The sequence below is a fragment of the Castor canadensis genome, chromosome 12 (assembly GCF_047511655.1).
Source record: "Castor canadensis chromosome 12, mCasCan1.hap1v2, whole genome shotgun sequence".
Classification (NCBI taxonomy): Eukaryota; Metazoa; Chordata; class Mammalia; order Rodentia; family Castoridae; genus Castor; species Castor canadensis.
In genome coordinates, this window is record NC_133397.1 from 48,878,353 (window position 1) to 48,899,869 (window position 21,517).

At 35.6% G+C, this 21,517-nt stretch overlaps 1 protein-coding gene across 7 annotated transcripts in view; it reads left to right on the plus strand.

The window, feature by feature from the left end:
• The window catches only part of Ccdc85a (coiled-coil domain containing 85A), a 182,304-nt gene extending 175,108 nt beyond the window's left edge, over positions 1-7,196 (plus strand). For 4 of the 7 annotated variants that reach the window (XM_074049757.1, XM_074049759.1, XM_074049761.1 and 1 more), the window contains one exon: positions 5,360-7,196. In XM_074049757.1, the coding sequence (XP_073905858.1) occupies positions 5,360-5,449 (90 nt within the window). In that variant the 3' untranslated portion in view covers positions 5,450-7,196. Of the gene's footprint in view, positions 1-1,216; positions 1,316-5,359 lie in introns of all 7 variants that reach the window. The other 3 variants (XM_074049756.1, XM_074049755.1, XM_074049758.1) reach the window with 1 other exon arrangement.
• The last annotated feature ends 14,321 nt before the right edge of the window (positions 7,197-21,517 follow it).

A 21,517-nucleotide genomic window follows, 5' to 3' on the forward strand; every position in this document is an offset into this window, starting at 1 on the left:
ATGAGAGCCTCACTTCATTTAGTAGAAATTAGCTGATTTGAAGTGCATTTCTCTGAGGTGTATCACAAATTGGATTTGTAGGCAAGTAAGCTTGTTTAAAAAGCTCCTTAAGATTTCTATGAATATTCACTGAACAAAAGTCAATGATTTCTCCTAAGTATGTATAGAATATGAATTTAATAGGAGGTGAGTTTCAGACTTTAAAGAAGTGGTCGGTTTCTATATAGTAAAAATAGCTAGGAATTTTGAATTAGTAGGAGAGAAGTTTTTGAATGAGGTTATTTATTGCAGAATTGAAGTCTAGTTAGTTTCAGTGTCTGTGAAGTTGACATGAAGGACTAAACTGTTCATTGGTGCAAATTCTGGGAAACACTTAAAGACAATAGAACCAAGTAGTTTAGTACGGTTACCATTCAGTGTGGATTCTGTAGGAGCTTTTAGGAAAAGCATTAGTTTTTTTATGCTATGCTAATACTTTGGTTTGTAAGCTGATAGAAAAGTTTTATCTTTTTTTACCACACAAAGTATCCATCGAAATTTTAGACATTTTAAAGGAATATTTTGACCCATTTAGAGATAATTTAGAGAAGTAGAAACATAGGCCTATAAAGTCACTTAAAGGGATTTCATGCCCAGTTTGCTCTAATGAAAAATATTTAAAGTATTGCTCAAATATCTTTGCCCTAAAGAACCAGTATTTCTTTGCTACCATCAAAGAGTTATCTCCAAGTTCCTTTCTTAGGCACCAGGAACATGTCCAGGCAAGAACTGTGACATCAGTAGTTCTTATGTGCATATTATTTTTAGTCATCTTTTCTGCAGGCCATGTCTATATATCATCTGGACTGTTTGGCATATAATTAATTATATTATTCATTATTGCAATGGCCCAAGGATTATCTACTATCTCCAAATGGTTCACACTTTTAGGTTACCTTAACTATGAAATTAAATGCATCTAATGATCTTAAACAATAATGAATTCAATTGACTCTTAGAGATATAATGGATTGCTTTGAATGGCCATTTTAAACTAAAGTAGAACTCATTCTAGAAAATCAACTGTTTTAAAAGCATTTTGCCATATACTAATCCACTCTGATATGCAGACATGGAGAAAACTAAAGGTTTGACAAATAGAACTCCTTGATGGTTTTATCATAACTAACAAGTTTTTCTCCATGTGAAATTTGCTTTTCTTTTTCAAAAAATCCAGGTCTTGGATGTTCAGGAAACTATAGATCGTCAACAGGGTAAAGAGTATGAACATGACCTTAGTGAGACAGAAAAAGCTATAGTCAGAGAAATGTGCAATGTAAGTTTAATGTGCTTTATTGTGTATTCTGTGTTGAAAGCCTCATCATAGCTTAGTTACTGCTTTATGAATACCTTCTTTTAAAAGTGCTGACTAAATGCCCTTACATTTTTACATGAAAGTAAGACAATCACTCTTGTTTTTATCTTTAGTATTTTTGCAGGTTTATTAACACAGTAATCATGTTTCAAAATATTGAGATCAGAGGACTCAGTGGTAGAGGATTTCCTGGCACATGTAAGGTCTTGGGTTTGGTTCTCATCCCTGCCATAAATAAATTAATCAGGTCAGGAATGATCACCCAATTCTATATTCCAAAATGGTGTATGAATACTTCTTAAATTTTAATTTATTATGTAAAATAATGTATTACTATTTTTGATAAAATATATGGGTTTCTGTTTCCTTTAAAACATTTTTTAAAGATCAGTGTTTAACAAACCTATGATAAATGAAGAAAACACAGTTTTTTCAGATTTATTCATAACTATTCTTGGCAAATAATCACCACTTTACTAGGTAATATTTGCTTAGCTCTTCATGCATATGATATGTGTGCTTCATGTCTTTACCCTTCACAAGTTGACACTAACTTAGAAAATAGGAAGTTGAGAACATAAGAAATTCATAGAAACTAATCTATGAGGCCAGAGAACACAATTAAAAAACAAAAAATGTTATTTTCATTATGTATATCAATGTAATTATTGATGTAGTTTGAATTTAATTCATCACTGACTAAATATTAATTATGAGCATTATGTATGTGATATCATGTAATCAAGATTATAATTTATGAAGCTTTAAAAAACTAGGTGAAATATTGTAGAGGAAGCCATTTGTTAGATGTAAGAAATTATGGCTAAGCACTGATCCTATTAAGCATTGGTTTTAATTGATTTTTTTATTATACCTTTACTCATATACTTTTCTCCATTCAGATAGCAAACATGCTTGGAAAAACCCTTTAGCATTAGGTCTATTAGGGTCAGATAGTCTCAGATTCTTATTATTTCTGGAATCCAATAAATGAGTAAATCCCATGGGCATTTGTATGTGCTGGGGTAAGAATCTTAGTTTCCTACTTGCCTGTGTTGTGTCTTTTTATTTTGCAATCCTTTTCAAGTTATTTTCTTTCTTGCATATCTGTTGTCTGATTTTAAAAGGTCACTAGTTCTAGGTGTCATAATTTCCTAAATACACCACTGTTCTTTTTCTGTTGCTTTCCATCTTGTGTGTAAGATTTTCCATTTGAATATTTCCCTTATGTAAATTTTAAGTTTTAAGCTGGTGAGATTCCTGTTGCTTCTCACCTACTGCAATGAGAAAACTCAGGCAATAAGAATTGTGGAACTAGAAGGGACCACAGTGGTCATCCTCCAGTGGCCTCCAAGGAGGAGTGCATGGGACTCCCTCTTAATCAGAATTCTATTTAACATCACTTGACGAATGATTTGGATATGAACCCACGGGTAAGGACCTAACACTCACATTTTGTGTTTGAAGGAAGTATCCAAATATGAAGTTTCTTTCTCCAACAGTTTTCCAGCAAACAGTTGGAGTTGGAAATATACCCACATCTCCTTTGAGGACCAGCTCTTTCCACTTTCCAAAGTGTGGCAAATTTGGGGACTTCCATTTTCATTCCTAAAGAATGAAAATCACTGTACCTTATAGATAAGACCATCTCTGTTGTGTTGAGTGTTAGAATTTCTGCAAAAATTGCCGGAATTGTTTATTGCCCTCATTTTCTTCTCCTTCAAGATTTTTAGACATATTAGAAATCACATTTCTTTAGTCTCAGAAGAAATTTGATTGTGTATTGATCTTTTTGTTTGCTTCAAAAGATAGCATGCACTGTTGGTGGTGTTTTTAATTATATAAGATACTTTCAGAAATACAAAAACTTAACCTTCCTTGTTTACATTTTAAAGTTTGCTAGTATATCTTTTATATCCATGTTTGTCTTTGATCCCTAGTATGAGGGAAAAGTGAAAAACAAACCTTATAACTGTTCTTAAGGACAATAATTCAAAACTCAAGAGAAAGAAGTGTTGATTTAAAATAATATTTGTATCTCCATTAGAAATTATATAAACATCAAATACACATAGTAAATGCTTGAGAATAAAGACAAAAGCAGATTATAAGGCAGTTTCATAAATAAGTAATTTCTTAGAAACTAATGAAGATTATGAAGAATTAGTTCCTATTGGAGAAAAAAAAATATATATATACTTTTATAATAATGTCACTGAATTATATAGCTTTGTTATTCTATAAGATCAGTGATGAGGTTCAGGGAAAATTTAGAATGATAGAAGTTTTGCCATAGTTTCTGATATTCTTTCTGGAGATAAGTTGTTAATATCCATACAGCAAAAAGGGTATTATTCATAGCACCATCATGTTGGCATTTATCTTCTAGGGATAGATCTCCTTTTTGTGGCAATGATTTTATTTAAGGTTAATGTAGCTCTTGTAAATCCCCTGGTGACAGGTGAGATGCGTGACAAGTCATCTCAGTCACAATCTCCAACACATACCTCTTCTGCTTTATTAGACATCCAGTCACTAGTTGTGGCCCACCTTCCCGATCATTCATTTATTTCAGAGTTCTGCCTTCTATAAGTTTCCTTTCTCCACACCATAATATCTAGGTGAAGGCCCATTGTGTTCTACATTTGAATAATTGAAGAGGAATTGCACTTAGTTGTAACCAGCTAATACTTTGCATCTTTGGTCTTTCTGAGGTCTTCAGATCTACCCTTTGCTTCCAGACCAAACATTCCAAACTTTTAGGGTAGAGGTAACAGCATCTTTTGGCTTCCTGATTCGGTGTTTGTACCTCTACTGTCAATTTATTAAGAAATGAGACTTTCCTTATAGACACAGCTTAAGTTATCCATTGCTATATATTAAGGACCATAACTACACTTCCCTTTGAGCAAAACAGGACATTTCTGCCTTGTAGTTGTATCTGTTGAAACAGACACACTAATAGAGTTCCACTGGCTTAGAAATGAAGATAAACAGAACCCTATATTCTTTCCCATTGCTATGAATGGTATTGGGTTTTTCTGGTGTATCTTTTTTTATTTAAAAGCAAAATCAAATTAAAGAAACACAGTCTGTAGATAATTAGTGAAAAAGTGGCTTGGGGTTCATGTTAGAGCAATGTTAAATTTTGTGCAATTACTCTATCTAACATAATTCTTATAGTGAAACACTCTAGGGGGTTATGGCCATTATTATGTGTGTATACATGCATGCATGTTTATTTAAGTTAGTGTTACTATATCAGTGTATTGTTGGTGAGCTTAATAGTTTTATAGTCATATTATTCTTGCTAATATCTCTCAAAAGTGGCCCAATTTTTAACACCTTATAATTGTATTTATTTCAATGATTACTGAATTTATTAGCTTTTCTTTATAGTTGGATGCTTTCTGCTTTGAAATCTGAGAGAAATTTGTGACTATTGAGACCCCCACATTGCAAAGAAGTTCAGGAAAATTTGGTAGTAGTCCTAAGACTCCCAGCTTAGGACTTACATAATTCATGAATATAAGCACTTTCATTTTCCTAAGTGAATTAAACATTTGAGCTCCTTTGTTTTAGTTGTATAATATGGGAACCAGGATGATCCTATCAATAGTTCTTAATTCTGGATACACATTAAAATCACTTTGGGAATTTAAAAAATTACAGATGCTAATGCCTCACTTCCAATGTAATCAGAATTATAGAGGATGAGAGTTTCCCAATTGCTTACTGTGCAACCAGAGTACATTGGCACATCATTCTTTAATTTGGACCCTAGTTGCTAGCAGGGTATAGTAATCCCATCTGCAGGGCAGTTCTTGTGTTTCAGAAGCTTGTCATTATATTTTACTTTGTGTTTGAACTCATCATGTGGATATTTTGTCTCTTGTCTTTGCATCCATCTTTGCTCCTCCTGTATTTCCCTTTGAAACACACAAACATTTCTGTGGAAGAGGACAAGTAGAAGGCTTACTCCTGATATTTCTTTTTTTTTTTAAGGTTGTGTGGAGGAAACTTGGAGATGCTGCAGGTTCGTGTCCTGGAATTAGGCAACATTTGTCAGGCAACCAGTACAAAGGACCAATGTGAGGAGCATTCTTTTTCAAACATGAGACCATCACTGCACAAGAGGGAGAAAAGAAAAGAAGGAGTAAAAAGTGTATTTCCATAAACCTGGACTCATGGAATAACATGGAGTGATTGTACATTGCACATATCTTCCCTCTATCTTTAGTACAACTTCCCCCATCAAGCTGATATTTTGTGTGTCTCACTTCAGTGTTTACAACAGTTAATCTCAAACAAGGTAGCTTTGAAAATTCACCATTTTAGTACTAATATTTTCAATAGAATTGAAATGTTTTTAACTCCCCAGATCTAGATTATAATTGGGAAACCTGCATGGTTGGAAGAATCCAGTAGAGTCTCCATGGTGTTGATAGATTTGGCCCATTGCAGATACCAGTGGGAACTTTCCACCATGCTGTATTGAAGATATGAAGAGGAGTTTTCCAGCTTCCCAAGACTGAGAGTTGGGCAACTAGCTCTTACACTTCAGTTAGGAAAATATGTGTTCCTAATGCATAATTAAGTTAGATTCAGGAGAATATCTGATTTCTGGGCTTTCATTTTAATGTTTAAGGTGCTAAAATACCATATAAATTCTTTTTCCAGCTAGAAGGGTAGCAAGTGCTCATTAGAGAGTACCATTTCCTTTGATTAATAAAAATAATTATATCTTTTCAATTAATCTTGATGAGTTGCTCATTAAGGCACATCTTGGGGACATACCAACCTCTATCTTCATTCAGTGTATCAGCTAACAGACAAGCAAACAATTTTTCTAAGTGTTTTGAGCTGTGAGATGTCAATTTCTACAACTTAGTTTCTAGACATGCTGTATATTTAATAAACTTTCTGTAAACTTTAAAATATTGCACTGCATTTATGAAAACAAGCTTTCTTTGCTTACTGCAGCTATCTAACGTTTTAGGAAACTAACGCATGTCCTTCATTATTGAGGCTAAAAGCTCTCGTTCAGATTGCTTGAGATTTGAAAAAGAGATGTGCTAGCTTTGCTTAGTTTATTTCTTATTTTTGGTATAGATAAATGATATTAGAATATGTGTATTGGAAATGCTATGATAGATATTTTGTGTTTATCTAAATGCAAAGATAGTTTCTTGTATGAATGTGCAAGAAGCCTGTGACAGAATGCTACCTTTTTACTGTAGTTTAAGATCATAAAAGTAGGGGTGCAACAATTCCCATTTTTGAGTATCTTCTAAATTACTGATTTGATTCACAGCAAATACTCTTTGTTGTCTTTTTTAAATGGGCTCATTAAACAGTGTGTTAATGGTCATTGGTGGGGGGATGTGAAGGAATTTTGTTGTACTTAAAAAAATTAAATGATGAAAAACCAGCCCTCTATTTTCAGAAAATATTTATGAATTCATTTACTATAGAATTATTTCTCTAATTATCATAATTGGGTGACAGTTTAAGTCTTTCTTTTAAAATGTTATATTTTTAAATATTATTACTCTGTATTATTACTCTGTAAAAGAAAATTGCTTCCTACATTTACATCTTCCTTCATAGAAGAGTTTTCACCCTTAAATTGTTGTATTCCTACACCCTAAAGATGTTTAAAACAAGTTTTTGTGCTTGCAGCAGAGCCTGCAGAAGCTAATACAAGGGACACTGGTCTTTTGAGAAAATACTTGTGTAAATTTTGATACTGTATTAAAACTATTTTTTTAAGGTTCCACATAAAATTGAGTATTAAGTATATGTGATCATCTTAGCAATGGTAATAAATTATTTAATCTCACAGTGTTTTGTCTTCTTTAAAATGTTTTCCTTAATTTATTAGATTTCTAATAGTCACTAAATATCATCAGACTCCTTTGTGTTGGTGATAATAATAACAATACAGATTATCTTCAGTGTAAAGCAAAGGAATGTTTTAAAATATGCTTTTAATGAGGAATTTTATAGAGATGTCTTAATTTATACCATTCTTTCTCATAGCTTAAAAATTTAGGATGTTTCGTGATACTTGAGAATATTTTAAAATTAGTTTATGTTATAAAATCCTCTCTTGTTCTTTAAATTCATATAAGCTTAAATTTGATTCAGTGAGTAAATTATTAAAACATTAGTTATTAGAAGAAAAATACTAGAAGGGAAATACTAAAGAAATGGAAAACTTAACTATTTTAAGAAGCATGCTCATTGTGTAAATGTTTAATATATAATATAAACAAGACATAAACATGAAAACACACATACACCTTAATAGATCATACATACATTTTGGCAATCATTAATGAGATTCTAAAATAAGGCTTCCTAATTTAGCATTAGCCCCAACTTTATGTAACTGAAAATATCTGTGAAAATAAGTGGCACCATTCTCTTATGTGACTATTTTATAAGTTTATGTTCTTATCTTTCCCAGGACAAAGGTTAATTTACATATCTTGAAAGAGTATTTTTTACCAGTCTTGAGGCTGATAAAACGACAATCACAACCTTGCTTTTAATGAGTGCCTTTCACATTTTTAGCATATGCTTAAGGCATTGTAGAAAATTCAGATCATCTCATGTGACATTCAGTAAAATACTGACAGTCTAATTGGGATGATTGTTCCTTATTTCAATGAACATTTAATGAATGCCTACCACTGCCACATGAGTAAACCCAGATTTGGTCCTAACACCTGGCATTGATTGCTCAAAACATACATGGAATAATAGTATCTTGGATGTCAGCAGGAGCTTCCTGTATACTTGACATTTAGATAGGATTCCCTCAAATATCCATTTTCTTGATCTGAGGAAGAGAAAATTTAATGATTTATGCCAACTCCCAGAACTTGCATTTTGTAGTAAGCTTTATGGTGCCTTATCCTTCCTGTACCTCAGGGAGGATGGGTACAAATTTGTCTATCTTACAAACCCTGACATTCATTCTTGTAAATGGTCTGCCTAAGTCAAGGTAATTTATGAAGGTAGATTCCCAATAGGCTCAAGGCATCTCTATGAGGAATTTATATATTACCTTCTAAAGAATGAAAATCCCTCCACCCTGTTAAATGATTAAAGAGAGCATATTAGGTGAATCATTTGAAATTGTCAGTATTTAACCATCTTTGGAAATAAAAAACAGCAATTTCATAAGGCTCAACCTCAGATGGTGAAGAGATGTTGGGGAGAGGATGGGAATTAGTAAATACAATAGAAGAGTAGAGAGAATCTTCACATTGGGCAGGAGCTATAGTAAAGTCTGGTGACTTAAGAGCTGCATTGAGTAAAAAAAAGTTTGACTTTAGACAGGTAGACTTTTGGCCTGTGAATTTGAACAACTTCACACACCAAAGGGAACTACAATGTATATTGCTGAGTTGTTATAAAGTTCTTATTTCCTCCTTAATTTTGAAGCTAAATTGTCTTGACATTACATGAGAAATAATAGCAGTCCACCAACTAATAGGAGCCTAGACCCAGGGGCAGTGGCAATTTATGCTATTAGGCTGGTCAAGAAAAAGATATCAATGCCAAAGGACCTATCTACTTCCACATAAAGGCATTCTAAATTCTACGTGAGGAAATTCTAGCTATGTAATTATATACTATCAAGCTCTATTGTTTATACATCATCCAGCCCACAAGCCTACTAATTATAGATGGCGATTGTGTGAATGGAGACAAAAGGGACCCTGGTCTGAGTCTCATATATGAATAATATGGTTTAAAAACAAAATCTACACTATTATTTAGTTCTTTATTTTTCCAATCAATGAGAAAAACATGAGAATAAAGCCTTCTGCTTCAAAATGTTACAATGAGAACGTGCTATGGCTTCCTCTTCTTGCCGCAAAACCTAAAATTGATTTAAAAGATATTTTAATAAATAAATACACAAGGGTGTGACCATAAGAATGTGCTCCATGGACCAGCAATTATGATGACTTCTTGAAAAAAGTGAGACAAACAGATGTGGATGATAAATGAATCTGTAACTCAAAGTACATGATGTAGGGTATTGGTGAAAAAGTAAGATGGCTGCAAAGGAGCTGTAAATAAGGAAGAGTTTGATGCCTGACAATAGCCAGGCATTTTGCCTCCTGCACATAAGCATACCCTCCTTGGGTCAGGCAGAGAATACTAAAGATGGTTTCTTCCAGGTCAGAATAGATAGTGAGGGTGTTTGAATTAGAAAAAAAAAGGCACAGTAGTCAGAGCTTGAAACACATAGGGGAAAAGAATCCTGTGTACCAGGTCAGTAGCTACAGGCATGGCCTACTTAGAAGTTTGTCTCACACTTCCTTTATACTTAAAGAGGTTATGTGACCTAAGCCCAGGGGGTACTCTGTGCTGTGGGGAAATAGTATTGACACAAGGAGGGGAATGGAGGTCACTACCTTCAAGAATCAGGAAAGTGGAGCCCTTGCTCTCTGAGTCCAAGGGCCACATGTGGACTCACACCAGTGGCAGACTGAAAGTAGGCAAGATGCAGTTCCTGCCACCTCTTCCCCAGAACAACAAACAAATGGGTATTACAAATAGGGAGAGAACAGTGAACTTCCTGTTGCTTCCCTGCCCATAAGGGCTTGCTGAGGAGGCCTTGAAAAACTCCTCTGTCACCCTACCTTTGGTATGTACAGTTTTGGAGTTGGGGAGAAGAGAAACTTTGCTCAGTTCCAGTTATTGCCCAACTCCTAGGCATGCATTACCCTTGAAGTAGCAGTGAGGAATACCATGGTTCCTAGTGCCACCCCATCTAGGTGGTTCCTGCCACCATCTCCCTACACTTGGTCTAACCATGCACTGCTGTCAGGATTGGGTGTGGTTGACACAAAGTGAGTGCAGTGGTTCCCACCACTGCCTCTCTCTGTGCAGCATCTGGTTCTCTACTGCTCACTAGAGGTCAAGTTCTTCAGACCTGTCACTATTGCTGGAGCCACCAGTGACAGAGCCTAGCTCAACAGTGTCTGAGGAAACCCACCACTCTCCTTGTAGGAGTACCACATAATGAACACACCACATCCACTGGTGTTTATACCACACTTGCCTGAACTGCTAAAGTGTTCCTCACTCTTGCATGGCCCACAGAAACAGTAGATCTCTCCAGTTCTGCCATGGTACACACTCTAGGCCTAAAGTATTATTCACAGTTAAAGAAGCTACAGGCCAACATTATACTATCTAGCTAGACTCCAATCCAATATTGCATAACAAACTGACACAACACCAGGAGAAAGTCATTAGGAAGACTGTTTCATAGTGGTAGAGATACTAATCTACTAGATATGTGAATGTTAGCATAAGAGCACATGGAATATGAAAAAAAAACCAACAAGGTAATATGGTACACTAAAAAAACCTAACAATCCTATATGAACAAATTCCAAAGAAATCAAAATGGATGACATGCCTGATAAAGAATTTAAAAGAATGGTTATTTAAAAATTCAGTGGAGGTGAGAAGCCATGCAAAATTGTGGATTAGAAGCTTCCTTCATTTGACCCCATAAAGAAGAAGAGTCAGGCCAACAAAGGAGAGACTATATTCTGAAGGGAGAAAGAGAGGAAGAGCATCGGGAATCACAATAGAGACAAGACAGCTGAAAAGCACAGAGAAGACTAGGAGACAGTCTGCAGCTCCTACCCTGGCTCCCCTGGGGGTGGGGGAAGCTGGAGACAAAAACCACAAGTTAAATCAGGAGTCCCTGGTGACAGATTGACATATTTAGCTGTGAGATGAACCTACAAACCTTAAACCCAATGCAAAGATTTGGTATGACAGGGACTACTGCTGCGTGGCAGGCTAGCATTGGAGAAGAAAGACATTTTCTTGCTCTCCATATTTCAGAGTGCTATATAACCAGGCATCATCTTGAGACAGAGCCTATTGTTAGAGACTAAGCCACTCTGGGGACTTGAAAACAAGGAATAATCATGACTCAGGGAGCTTGCCACAGTGGGTAAGAGATGGACACAAGAGGGATCATGCACAAGGGGAGCTTCTGACATGGACCTGCTGGGAAGCTTAAGCCACTTGGAACTCAGGCAGTGATGGATGCAGTGTTTGGTGGCCCTACCCACTCTGGCAAGGAGAAAATTTCCATCACCTGAGAATCAATGAGGAAACAGAGCTCTGAGCCCATAGCTGACAGAGTGTTTAGCCTCTGCCCTCCTAGCTGCATGGAGTTGTTACTAGGCAGGACTGAGTGCTCTGAGCCCAGGCCCCCAGTTTCTTCCTTTTAACAGGATGGTTGGGTAAGGTCTGAAAATTCTGAGACTGCTACATAGAATGCCTGAGTCCTTAAGTTCCCTGACTCCCATCCAGAACTCGATGCTATATTTGTTACCCTACTCTCCAACACATATAGATGGCACCCTTAAGCCTGTGTGCTTGCTTCTGGAGGCAAAAATTGAGGGGCCTGTGGAGAAAGTGAGAACCTATCCAGATCACATGCTGCAAAACTCATTGAAGCCACTAGTGGCTCACAGTGCATAAAGAAGGGAAGCTTCTAAACTGAATGCAGCCTGGGAACAGACAACTGGCCCTTGACCAGTCCCAACCTCAGCCCACATAGGGTATGAACTTGTACACTAGGAATTACAAGAGACTCCAGTTAGTTTTCTTCTCTTTGAGTGATGCTGGGGATTGAGCCCAGTCCCCTGAGCATAAGGATGAACGTTTGGCTACTGAGTTATACCTCCACTCCAGTGATGAGAAACTACACATCAACCCTGCCACTACCAGTCCAACCTGCACATTGAAAATATTTCACTGAAAGACTACAGGTAGTTGAAACATCCAGCCAATGATTGGCTTCAGATGTGCAAATCTCACTGCAGAAACACAAGAAATATATAAAACAAAAAAAGATAATTGACTCCTTCAAAAGTCAACAATACTGCCAGGTATTGTATCACAACTATAGTCCCAGCTAGATGGGAGGTAGAGTTAGGAGGTTCATGTTTTAAGTCCTGTACAAAAATGTTAGTGAAACTCTGTCTGCAAGAACAATTGAGGCATTGTGGTACCCATCTGTAATCCCAGCCACATGGGAAGCATAGGTTTGAGGATCTCAGTGTGAGGCTAGCCCAGGAGAAAATCACAGACTGCATATGAAAAATAATTAAAGCAAAAAGGGTTGGAGGCATGACTCAAGTGCTCTAGCACTTGCCTAGGAAGATCAAGACCCTGAGTTCAAACTCCAGTTCTGCCAAAAACAAAAAAGTCAACAATTCCACAAAAATGGATTCCAGTGAAAGTGAAGTATATGAAATCTAGGCAAAGATTTCAAAAGACTAATTATAAGAATGACCAATGAAATTAAAGAGGACACACATAAAGTCCTGAGTGAATTCCAGTAGAATACAAATAGCTGAATGAAGTAAGGAAGACAATGTAGGGTATGAAAAAGGAATTCAATAAAGAGATAAAAATTCTGGGGAAAGATCAAATTGAAATTCCAGAAATGAAAAGCTCAATAAGTCAAAAACCTCATTTGAAAGCTGAACAAATAGACTGGATCTAGTAGAAGATAGAAACTAGGGCCAGAAGACAAGGTAAACAATATAGACCATTTAGACCAAATAAGGAAAAAAATAAAACTTACTAATGAACTATACAAGACCTCTGAGACACCACTAAAATTCAAAATGTACGAGACGTGGGCATAGAAGCTAAAGGCATAGAATACCCATCCGATAAAATAATAGTGGAAAATTTCCAAAATCTTGGGAAAGAGATGGTCATCCAGGTTCAGAAGAGTTTTAGAAGACTAACTAGACAAATAGAAAAGAATGTCTCTATGTCATCTTATAATTAAAACATTATGTATATAGAATAGGTAAAGAATAATGAATGCCACAAGAGAAAAGCATCAAGTTACATATAAAGACAAACCCATCAGAATAGCAGCAGATTTTTCAACTCTAAAAGCAAGGAGGTATGCAATAATGTATTTATATTCTATAAATACATTATTTATATATATATTTATAATATAATAATGTATTATATACATACATATATATGAAATATATAGAGCTATTGATAATCATAAGGGATATTATAAAAACAATATGCTAATGAATTGAACAACCTTGAAAAATGAGTACATTCCTTGCCAAAACTGAACTGTAAGGACATAAGAAACTTGAGTAGAATAAGACCAAGCAAGGAGATTGGATCAGTCATAAATTCTCCCAACAAACAGAGGCCAAAGACAAGATTACTTCACTCCTAAATTTTACCAAACTCTTGAAGACAAATTAATGCCAATTCCTTTGAAACTATTCCAAGAATTGAAACTATTTCAAACCCATTCTCTGAGGTCAGCATTACACTGTTACTAAAACCAGACATAACAAAATGAATAATACAGACCAATATCCCTGATGTCCATAGATGCAAATATTTCAGTGGAATACTAGCAAATCAAATTCAATAGCATTCAAAGAGATTATTTACCATGATCAAATTGGTTTTATCCCAGGGATACAAGGATGGTTCAATATGTGCAAATCAATTAATTTAATACATCACACCAACAGAATGAATGATAAAAATTATATGATCATCTCAATAGATATGAAAAATGCATTTGATGTCATGTACCTTCATGATAATATCCCTGAAGAAATTATGTGTAGAAGTATCATACCTTAACAGAATAATGACTATATATGACAAACCCATAGTCAACATATACTGAAGGGAAGAAGAGCTGAAAAGATAGCCTATCTATTATTATCAGAAACAAGAAAAGGGGGTCCACTCTCACCAATCATATTCAATACAATAGTTGAAGTTTTAGCCAGAGCAATCAGGCAAGAGAAAGAAATAAAAGTCATAAAACTAGAAAGGGAGGAGGCCAAATCATTCTTGTTAGCAGGTGATATGATTCCATACGTAGGAAAACCTAGATTTCACTAAACAACTGTTAGAACAGATAAATGAATTCAGTAAGGTAATAAGATACAAAACCAACATGCAAAACCAATAGCTTTTCTGTACACAAAAACAAATTTTCTCAGGAAGAAATTGTTAAAGCACCACCCATTATTAAAGGTCTCCCACCCAGGAGAGCTACAGAGATGTCCTGTAGGTAAACTTAACAAAGGAAGTGAAACACCTTTACAATTAAAATTATAAAGCACTGTTCAAAGAAATTGAAGAATACACAAAAGATGAAAAGACCTACCCTATTCAAGGATTAGAAGAATTAATATTGCTTAAATGTCCATACTTTGCAAAATAATCTATAGATTGAATTCAATCCCCATCAAAATACTAATAACATTCTTCACAGAACTAGAAAAAATATTCTAAAATTCATTTGAAAACACAAAATACCCTTTAGAGCCAAAGAAATCTTGCACAAAAAAAAGCTGGATCACAATACCTGATTTGAAGACATACTACAGAGTCATAGTAACAAAAAAACCCATGAAAACGGTATAAAAACAGGCACATAAACTAATGGAAAACAATAGATAACTCAGAAATAACATACATCTGAAGCTACTTGATTCAGAACAAATGTGCCGAAAACCTACCCTGGAAAAAGGATAGGCTCTTTAACAAATGGTGCTGAAGAAATAGATAATCTACATGCACAAGATTGAAACTTGACCCCTAGTTCTCAAACCACATAAAAAGCAACTCAAAATAGATCAAAAACCTAAATGTAAGACCTGAACCTATGAAAGTTGTAGAAAAATATAGTAAACAATTTAAGAGATTGGTACAAGAGAGCATTTTCTGGTTAGCACCCCAAAAGCACAGATAACAAAACAAAAATGGTGAATGAGAGTACCTCAAACTTGAACGCTTCTAGACAGCAAAGGGAAGAATCAACAAATTGAAGAAACAATCTATAGAACAGGAGAAAATATTTGCCAGCTCTTCATCTGACCCAGAGTAAATATCCATACTATTTAAGGAACTCAAAAAACTTAACAACGAAAAAGAATGGGCCAAATAAAAAATGAACAAATGACCACAAGAGGAAATTCTCAAATGAATAAATCCAAATGGTCAAGATATATAGGAAAAATGCTCAGTGTCATTACCCATCAAAAGAATACAAACCTACACCACAATGAAATATCATCTTATGTTGGTTAGAATAATCAATATGATAAGAACAATGATATAAAGAAGAGGGAATTTATTCTGTGTTGACTAGAAAGTAAATTAGCACAGTTATTATGGAGAACAGTATAGAGGCTCCTTAAATACTAATAATAGACATACAATATGATCCAGCTATCCTACTTTGTGTATATATGCAGAGAAAATGAAACGAGCATACCAAAGACATAACTGCATATCCATGTTTATTTCAGTATTATTTCTAATAAAATATGGTATTAACCTCCATGGCAGTCAAGTGATGAATGGCTAAAGAAAATAATGGTAGATATACTTGATGGAGTATTATTTAGCCATAAAGAAGATAAAATCCTGTCATTTCAGCAAAATGGATGGAACTAAATGAAGAAAATATGTTAAGTGAAATAAGCCAGATACAGAAAGACAAATATCACATGTTCTCTCTCACATATGTGGAAACTTCTAAAAAAGAGAAAAGCCTGAAAGCAGAATAGCGATTATTAGAGATTGAGAAGGAAACATGTATGGAGGGAGGTAAAAATGGCTGGATTTGGCAGGGCACACTCTATGCATCCATGGAAGTATCACATTGAGGCCCATTACCATAGCAATTAGCACATGCTTATAAAAGTAAATAGCACTCATCTTACATATTGGAAGTGAAATTAAGTGTAAACAAACACTTAAAACTGGTTAGATAGTAGAAATCACTCAACTGAAGAGCAAGTTAGTGAGCTTGAAGTGAAGATATTTTTTCAGAATGCAGATGATTTAAAAAGTATGAAAATTAAGGGAACTTTAGCCTCCATCCCAAAATTCCTCCCTTCTTTAAAAGTGCTTTTTCTTAGCCTCTACTATTCCCTTCATTCTTCTCTTTCAAGTTATTTTTCAGTTGCCCTATTTCATGCGAATTTTCATGTCAAGGGCTCATCAAAATCATTTGGATAAATCATAATTGAAATATAGTCTCATTTCCTTGAGATTTATGTATACCTCTCTCAGATAAAATAATCCTTTCATTTTTGCATAATGTATCTCACAATTTTTATGTCTAACTTATAATTCTATCCTGTTTTATCACCAAGTAGGCCTTTTTTTCCTGTCCCAGGACCTTTGGTTGCCTAGTCCCTGTTAAAAGTGACAGAATGCAACTACAACATTGTAGTTTCTATGGCAGCAAAATCATATGCTAATGAGGAATGCAGTATTGCAGCAGCACAAAGCTTCTGAGTTTGCCTTTTGAGTCTTTGGACTACTGTTGGGACTGGGCCAAGCTTCATGAGCTTAAAATAGCATTTCCAAAATGTCTTATACCAATCAGATTCCCTCTTGAGGAATTTTGCTTAGGTTGAAATATGCTTCCGATGAGCAAGGCAACAATCTCTAAGGTTCCTTTTTTTCCCCCTTTACAATCACCATTTCCCAATAAGTAATGAACATATTGTTCAGCTACCCAGTATTTTCTTTCTCTTCCTCCTTCCTAAGCAAACCCTAACTTGCTTGAGAGACATATCCCTCTTCCATAGAACTCAAAAGGATCAGGGGAAGCAGTTTGCAACACCAGAGCTGAATCTTGGTTGGTTTATATCAATCTTGACACAAATTCTTCCTTGGTAATTGTCTTAGTTTGTTTTCTGTTGTTATAACAAAATATCTGAGACTGGGTAATTTATAAAGAAAGTGGTTTATTTGGTACCATGGTTCTAGAGGGTGGAAAATCCAAGAACATGGTTCTGGTGAGGGCCTAATACTGCTTTAACTCATGGCAGAAAGTAAAAGGGCAAGCAGGTACATGCAGAAGAGACAAAACATGAAGGGAAGCTATATTTTCTAACAACCCTCTTTTGTGGTAACTCAGTCAGTCCCATGACAGTAGTCTTGGTCTCATAAGAACAAACTCAGTACCACGAGAGCAACACTAGTGACCCAAACACCCCTTAAAGGTCTACCACTTCTTAACACTGTGGCACTAGTGTTAAGTGAATTCATTTCAACATTAGTTTCAGAGAGGACAAATCATATTCAAATTATATCAGTAATTTCATCCTACTTGCTAATAATTGGTTTAGAAATCCAACCTCAAGCCAATCAGCATATGATGTTCCTCTGATATGATGGTGGTCATATGATTGACTGTGACTCATTTAAATTTTTGGAGATGTATTTTTATTTCAAGGGTAAGGGAGAAGTTTTTTTCCTTTTCCTTTCAGATGTGCCAAAGAAGAGAAGTTTGCTGCCAGGAGCCATACTGACTTCCATTAGAGAAGTCATTCTCTGTCATACACAGAGAAGGATAGAGCCAAGAAAACAGTGGAGAGAGGGCAATAAAACATTGATGATATCTTGCCTGGAATCTTCTCTATTTCCAGATTTCTAAATAGGGAGACAAAAAGTTACCTTGTTGTTGTAAACTAGTTTGATTTTGGATTCTGTTACTGGCTGCTCAAAATCATACTCACTGAAAGTATACATGTTAAGTCTTGTGAATTGGATATATGATCTCCTGATGTAGCAATGGGAGGATATATATTCTTCTGATGATAGCTTAGTCTTATTATGAAGGACAAGTATGTGTTTAAACAAATGATCTCTTCTTTAGCCACAAAAGTGAGATTCTACATTATCTTTATGTAATGGAATGAGAAATAATTGGAGTAACTGGGGTTTCACAGCCTTGCTTGTTCATTTTGCTTGGATTTACCTTCTATTTTTCTGGTCCTGTCCTGACCATTCCATTGTCCAACCCACCAGGGAGAAAAGATATGAAATGGTGTTTAGAGTCTCAACATTAAAGGAAGATGGTGCAATGAAAAGGGAGAGTGAAGAGTCAGTATGGAAGGACCAGGTTGGTAGGTGTATGATGATGTGGATGAGAGTGCCGATGGGGAAAAAGTGAAAGAATCCTAGGAGTATTAGAGTTTCCAAGAATAAAAATGTTCCAGAAGTGTTAATAGAATTCTGAGTTTGTGGGTCTTCAACTTTTTTTTATTCATTGATTCATATGTACACGCATTGTTTGGGCCATTTCTCCCCGCTGCCTCCCTCAGCCTTCTTCTTCCCCTCAACCACCTCGTTTCCAGACAGAACCTGTTTTTGCCCTTTTCTCCAGTTTTGTTGAAGAGAAGACATAAGCAATAATAAGAAAGACAAAGCATTTTTGCTAGTTGAGATAAGGATAGCTATACAGAGAGATTCCTAGCATTGCTTCCACGCACAAGTGTATTGCATCCCGAATTGATTCATCTCTACCTGACCTCTTCATTACTTCCCAATCACCTTCCCATAGTGACCTCTGTCTTTTTAAGGTTACTATATTAACTCTTCTGCAATGGGGACATCAAACACTTTCAAGTTTTGGGTTTCCTACCTATCCCCATTTCTCACTTATGTGCTCTCTCCTTAGTGTGTGACCTAAGTCCAACAACATTGCTGCATTTGTCCTAGATCTAAAGTCCACATATGAGGGAGAACATATGATTATTGGTCTTCTGAACCTGGCTAACCTTGCTCAGGATGACATTCTCCAGTTCCATCCATTTACATGCAAATGATAAGATTTCATTCTTCTTCATGGCTGAGTAAAATTCCATTGTGTATAAATACCACATTTTCTTAATTCATTCGTCAAAATTGGGGCATCTTGGCTGTTTGCATAACTTGGCTATTGTGAATAGTGCTGCAATAAACATGGGTGTACAGTGCCTATGGAGTAACCTGAGTCACATTCCCTTGGGTATATCCCTAGGAGTGGGACTGCTGGATCGTATGGCAGATCTATGTTTACATTTTTAAGAAGCCTCCATATTGTTTTCCAGAGTGGTTTCACTAGCTTGCATTCCCACCAGCAGTGTACAAGTGTTCCTTTTTCCCCACATCCTCACCAACACCTGTTGTTTAGCTATTATAACAGGGGTGAGGTGGAATGTCACATGGTTTTGATTTGCATTTCCTTATGGCCAGAGATGGTGAGAATTTTTTAATGTGTTTTTTGGCCATTTGAACTTCTTCTTTTGAAAAAGTTATGTTTAGTTCAGTTGCCCATTTCTTTATTGGTTCATTGATTTTGGGAGAGTTTAGTTTTTTGAGTTCCCTGTATATTTGGGTTATCAGTCCTTTGTCTGATATATAGCTGGCAAATATTTTCTCCCACTCTATGGGTGGTCTCTTCAGTTTAGAGACCATTCCTTTTGTTGTGCAGAAGCTTTTTAATTTTATGTAGTCCCATTTGTCCATCCTATCTCTTAGTTGCTGAGTTGCTTGTGTTCTATTCAGGAAGTCCTTGCCTATACCTATTGATTCCAGAGTATTCCCTGTTTTTTCCTGCACTAACTTCAGAGTTTCGAGTCTGATATTAAGGTCCTTGATCCATTTTGAGTTGATACTAGTACAGGGTGATAAACATGGATATAGTTTCAGTTTTCTGCAGGCAGATAACCACTTTTCCCAGCAACATTTGTTGAAGAGGCTGTCTTTTTTTTATCATATGTTTTTGGCGCCGTTTGTCAAAAGTAAGGAGGGCATAGCTGTGTGGATTCATATCTGGGTCTTCTATATTGTTCCACTGGTCTTCATGTCTGTTTTTGTGCCAGCACTATGCTGATTTTATTGCTATTGCTTTTTAATATAGTTTGAAGTTGGGTATTGTGATACCTCCAGCATTGCTCATTTTGCTGAGCCATTACCTTGGCTATTCATGGTCTCTGTGTCTCCAAATGAACTTTACGGTAGATTTTTCAATCTCTGTGATGAATGTCATTGGAATTTTGATGGGAATTGTATTAAACATGTAGATTGCTTTTGTTAGTATAGCCATTTTTACTATGTTGATTCTACCAATCCATGAGCATGGGAGATCTTTCCACCTTCTGCAGTCTTCCTCTATCTCTTTCTTCAGAGGTTTGTAGTTCTCCTTGTAGAGGTCATTCACATCCTTTGTTAAGTTTACTCCTAAGTTTTTGATTTTTCTTGATGCTATTGTAAATGGGATTGTTTCCATATATTCTTTCTCAATTTCTTCATTGTTGGTGTACAGAAAAGCTACAAATTTTTGTAAGTTGATTTTGTATCCTGCCACATTGCTGAAGCTGTTTACGGTGTCTAGGGGATTCTGGGTAGAGTTTTTTGGGTCTTTAAGATATAGGATCATGTCATCTGCAAATAGGGATTTTTCAACAGTTTCTTTACCTATTTGTATTCCTTTTATTTCTTCTTCTTGCCTAATTGCCCTGGCTAGGAATTCCAGAACTATTTTGAGTAGGAGTGGGGATAGTGAGCACCCTTGTCTCATTCCTGATTTTAGGGGAAATGGTTTCAGTTTTCTCCATTAAGTATGATGTTGGCTATGGTTTTGTCATATATAGCCTTTACAATGTTGAGGTACATTCCTTCTATTGCTAGCTGTTTTTAAGAGCTTTTATCATGAAATGGTATTGAATATTATCAAAGGCTTTTTTCTATATTTATTGAGATGATCAAGGTTTTTTTGTCTTTGCTGCCTTTACATTTATAGATTTGCATATGTTGAACCACCCCTGCATCCCTGAGATGAAGCCAACTTGGTCATCATTAATGATCTTTCTGATATGTTATTGGATTTGGTTTGACCCACTGAACATTGAACAATGTGTTGTTCTACTTCCAAATATTCACATGTTTTCTACTGTTGTTTTTGTTGTTGAGTTCTAGTTTTAATGCATTGTGATCAGATTGAATGCATGGCATTATTTCTATTTTCTTATATTTGCTGAGGCTTGCTTTGTGCCCTAAGATATGATCAGTTTTGGACAAGGTTCCATGGGCTGCTGAGAAGAATGTATATTGTACAGAAGTTGGATGAAATATTCTGTAGACATCAGCTAGGTTTATTTGATCTATGGTGTGATTTAGTTCTAGATTTTCTTTATTTACTTTTTGTTGGATGACCTATCTATTGGTGATAGAAGGGTATTAAAATCTCCCACTACCACTGTGTTGGAGTCTATAAATTCATTAATTAAAAAAAAATTTTGTGTT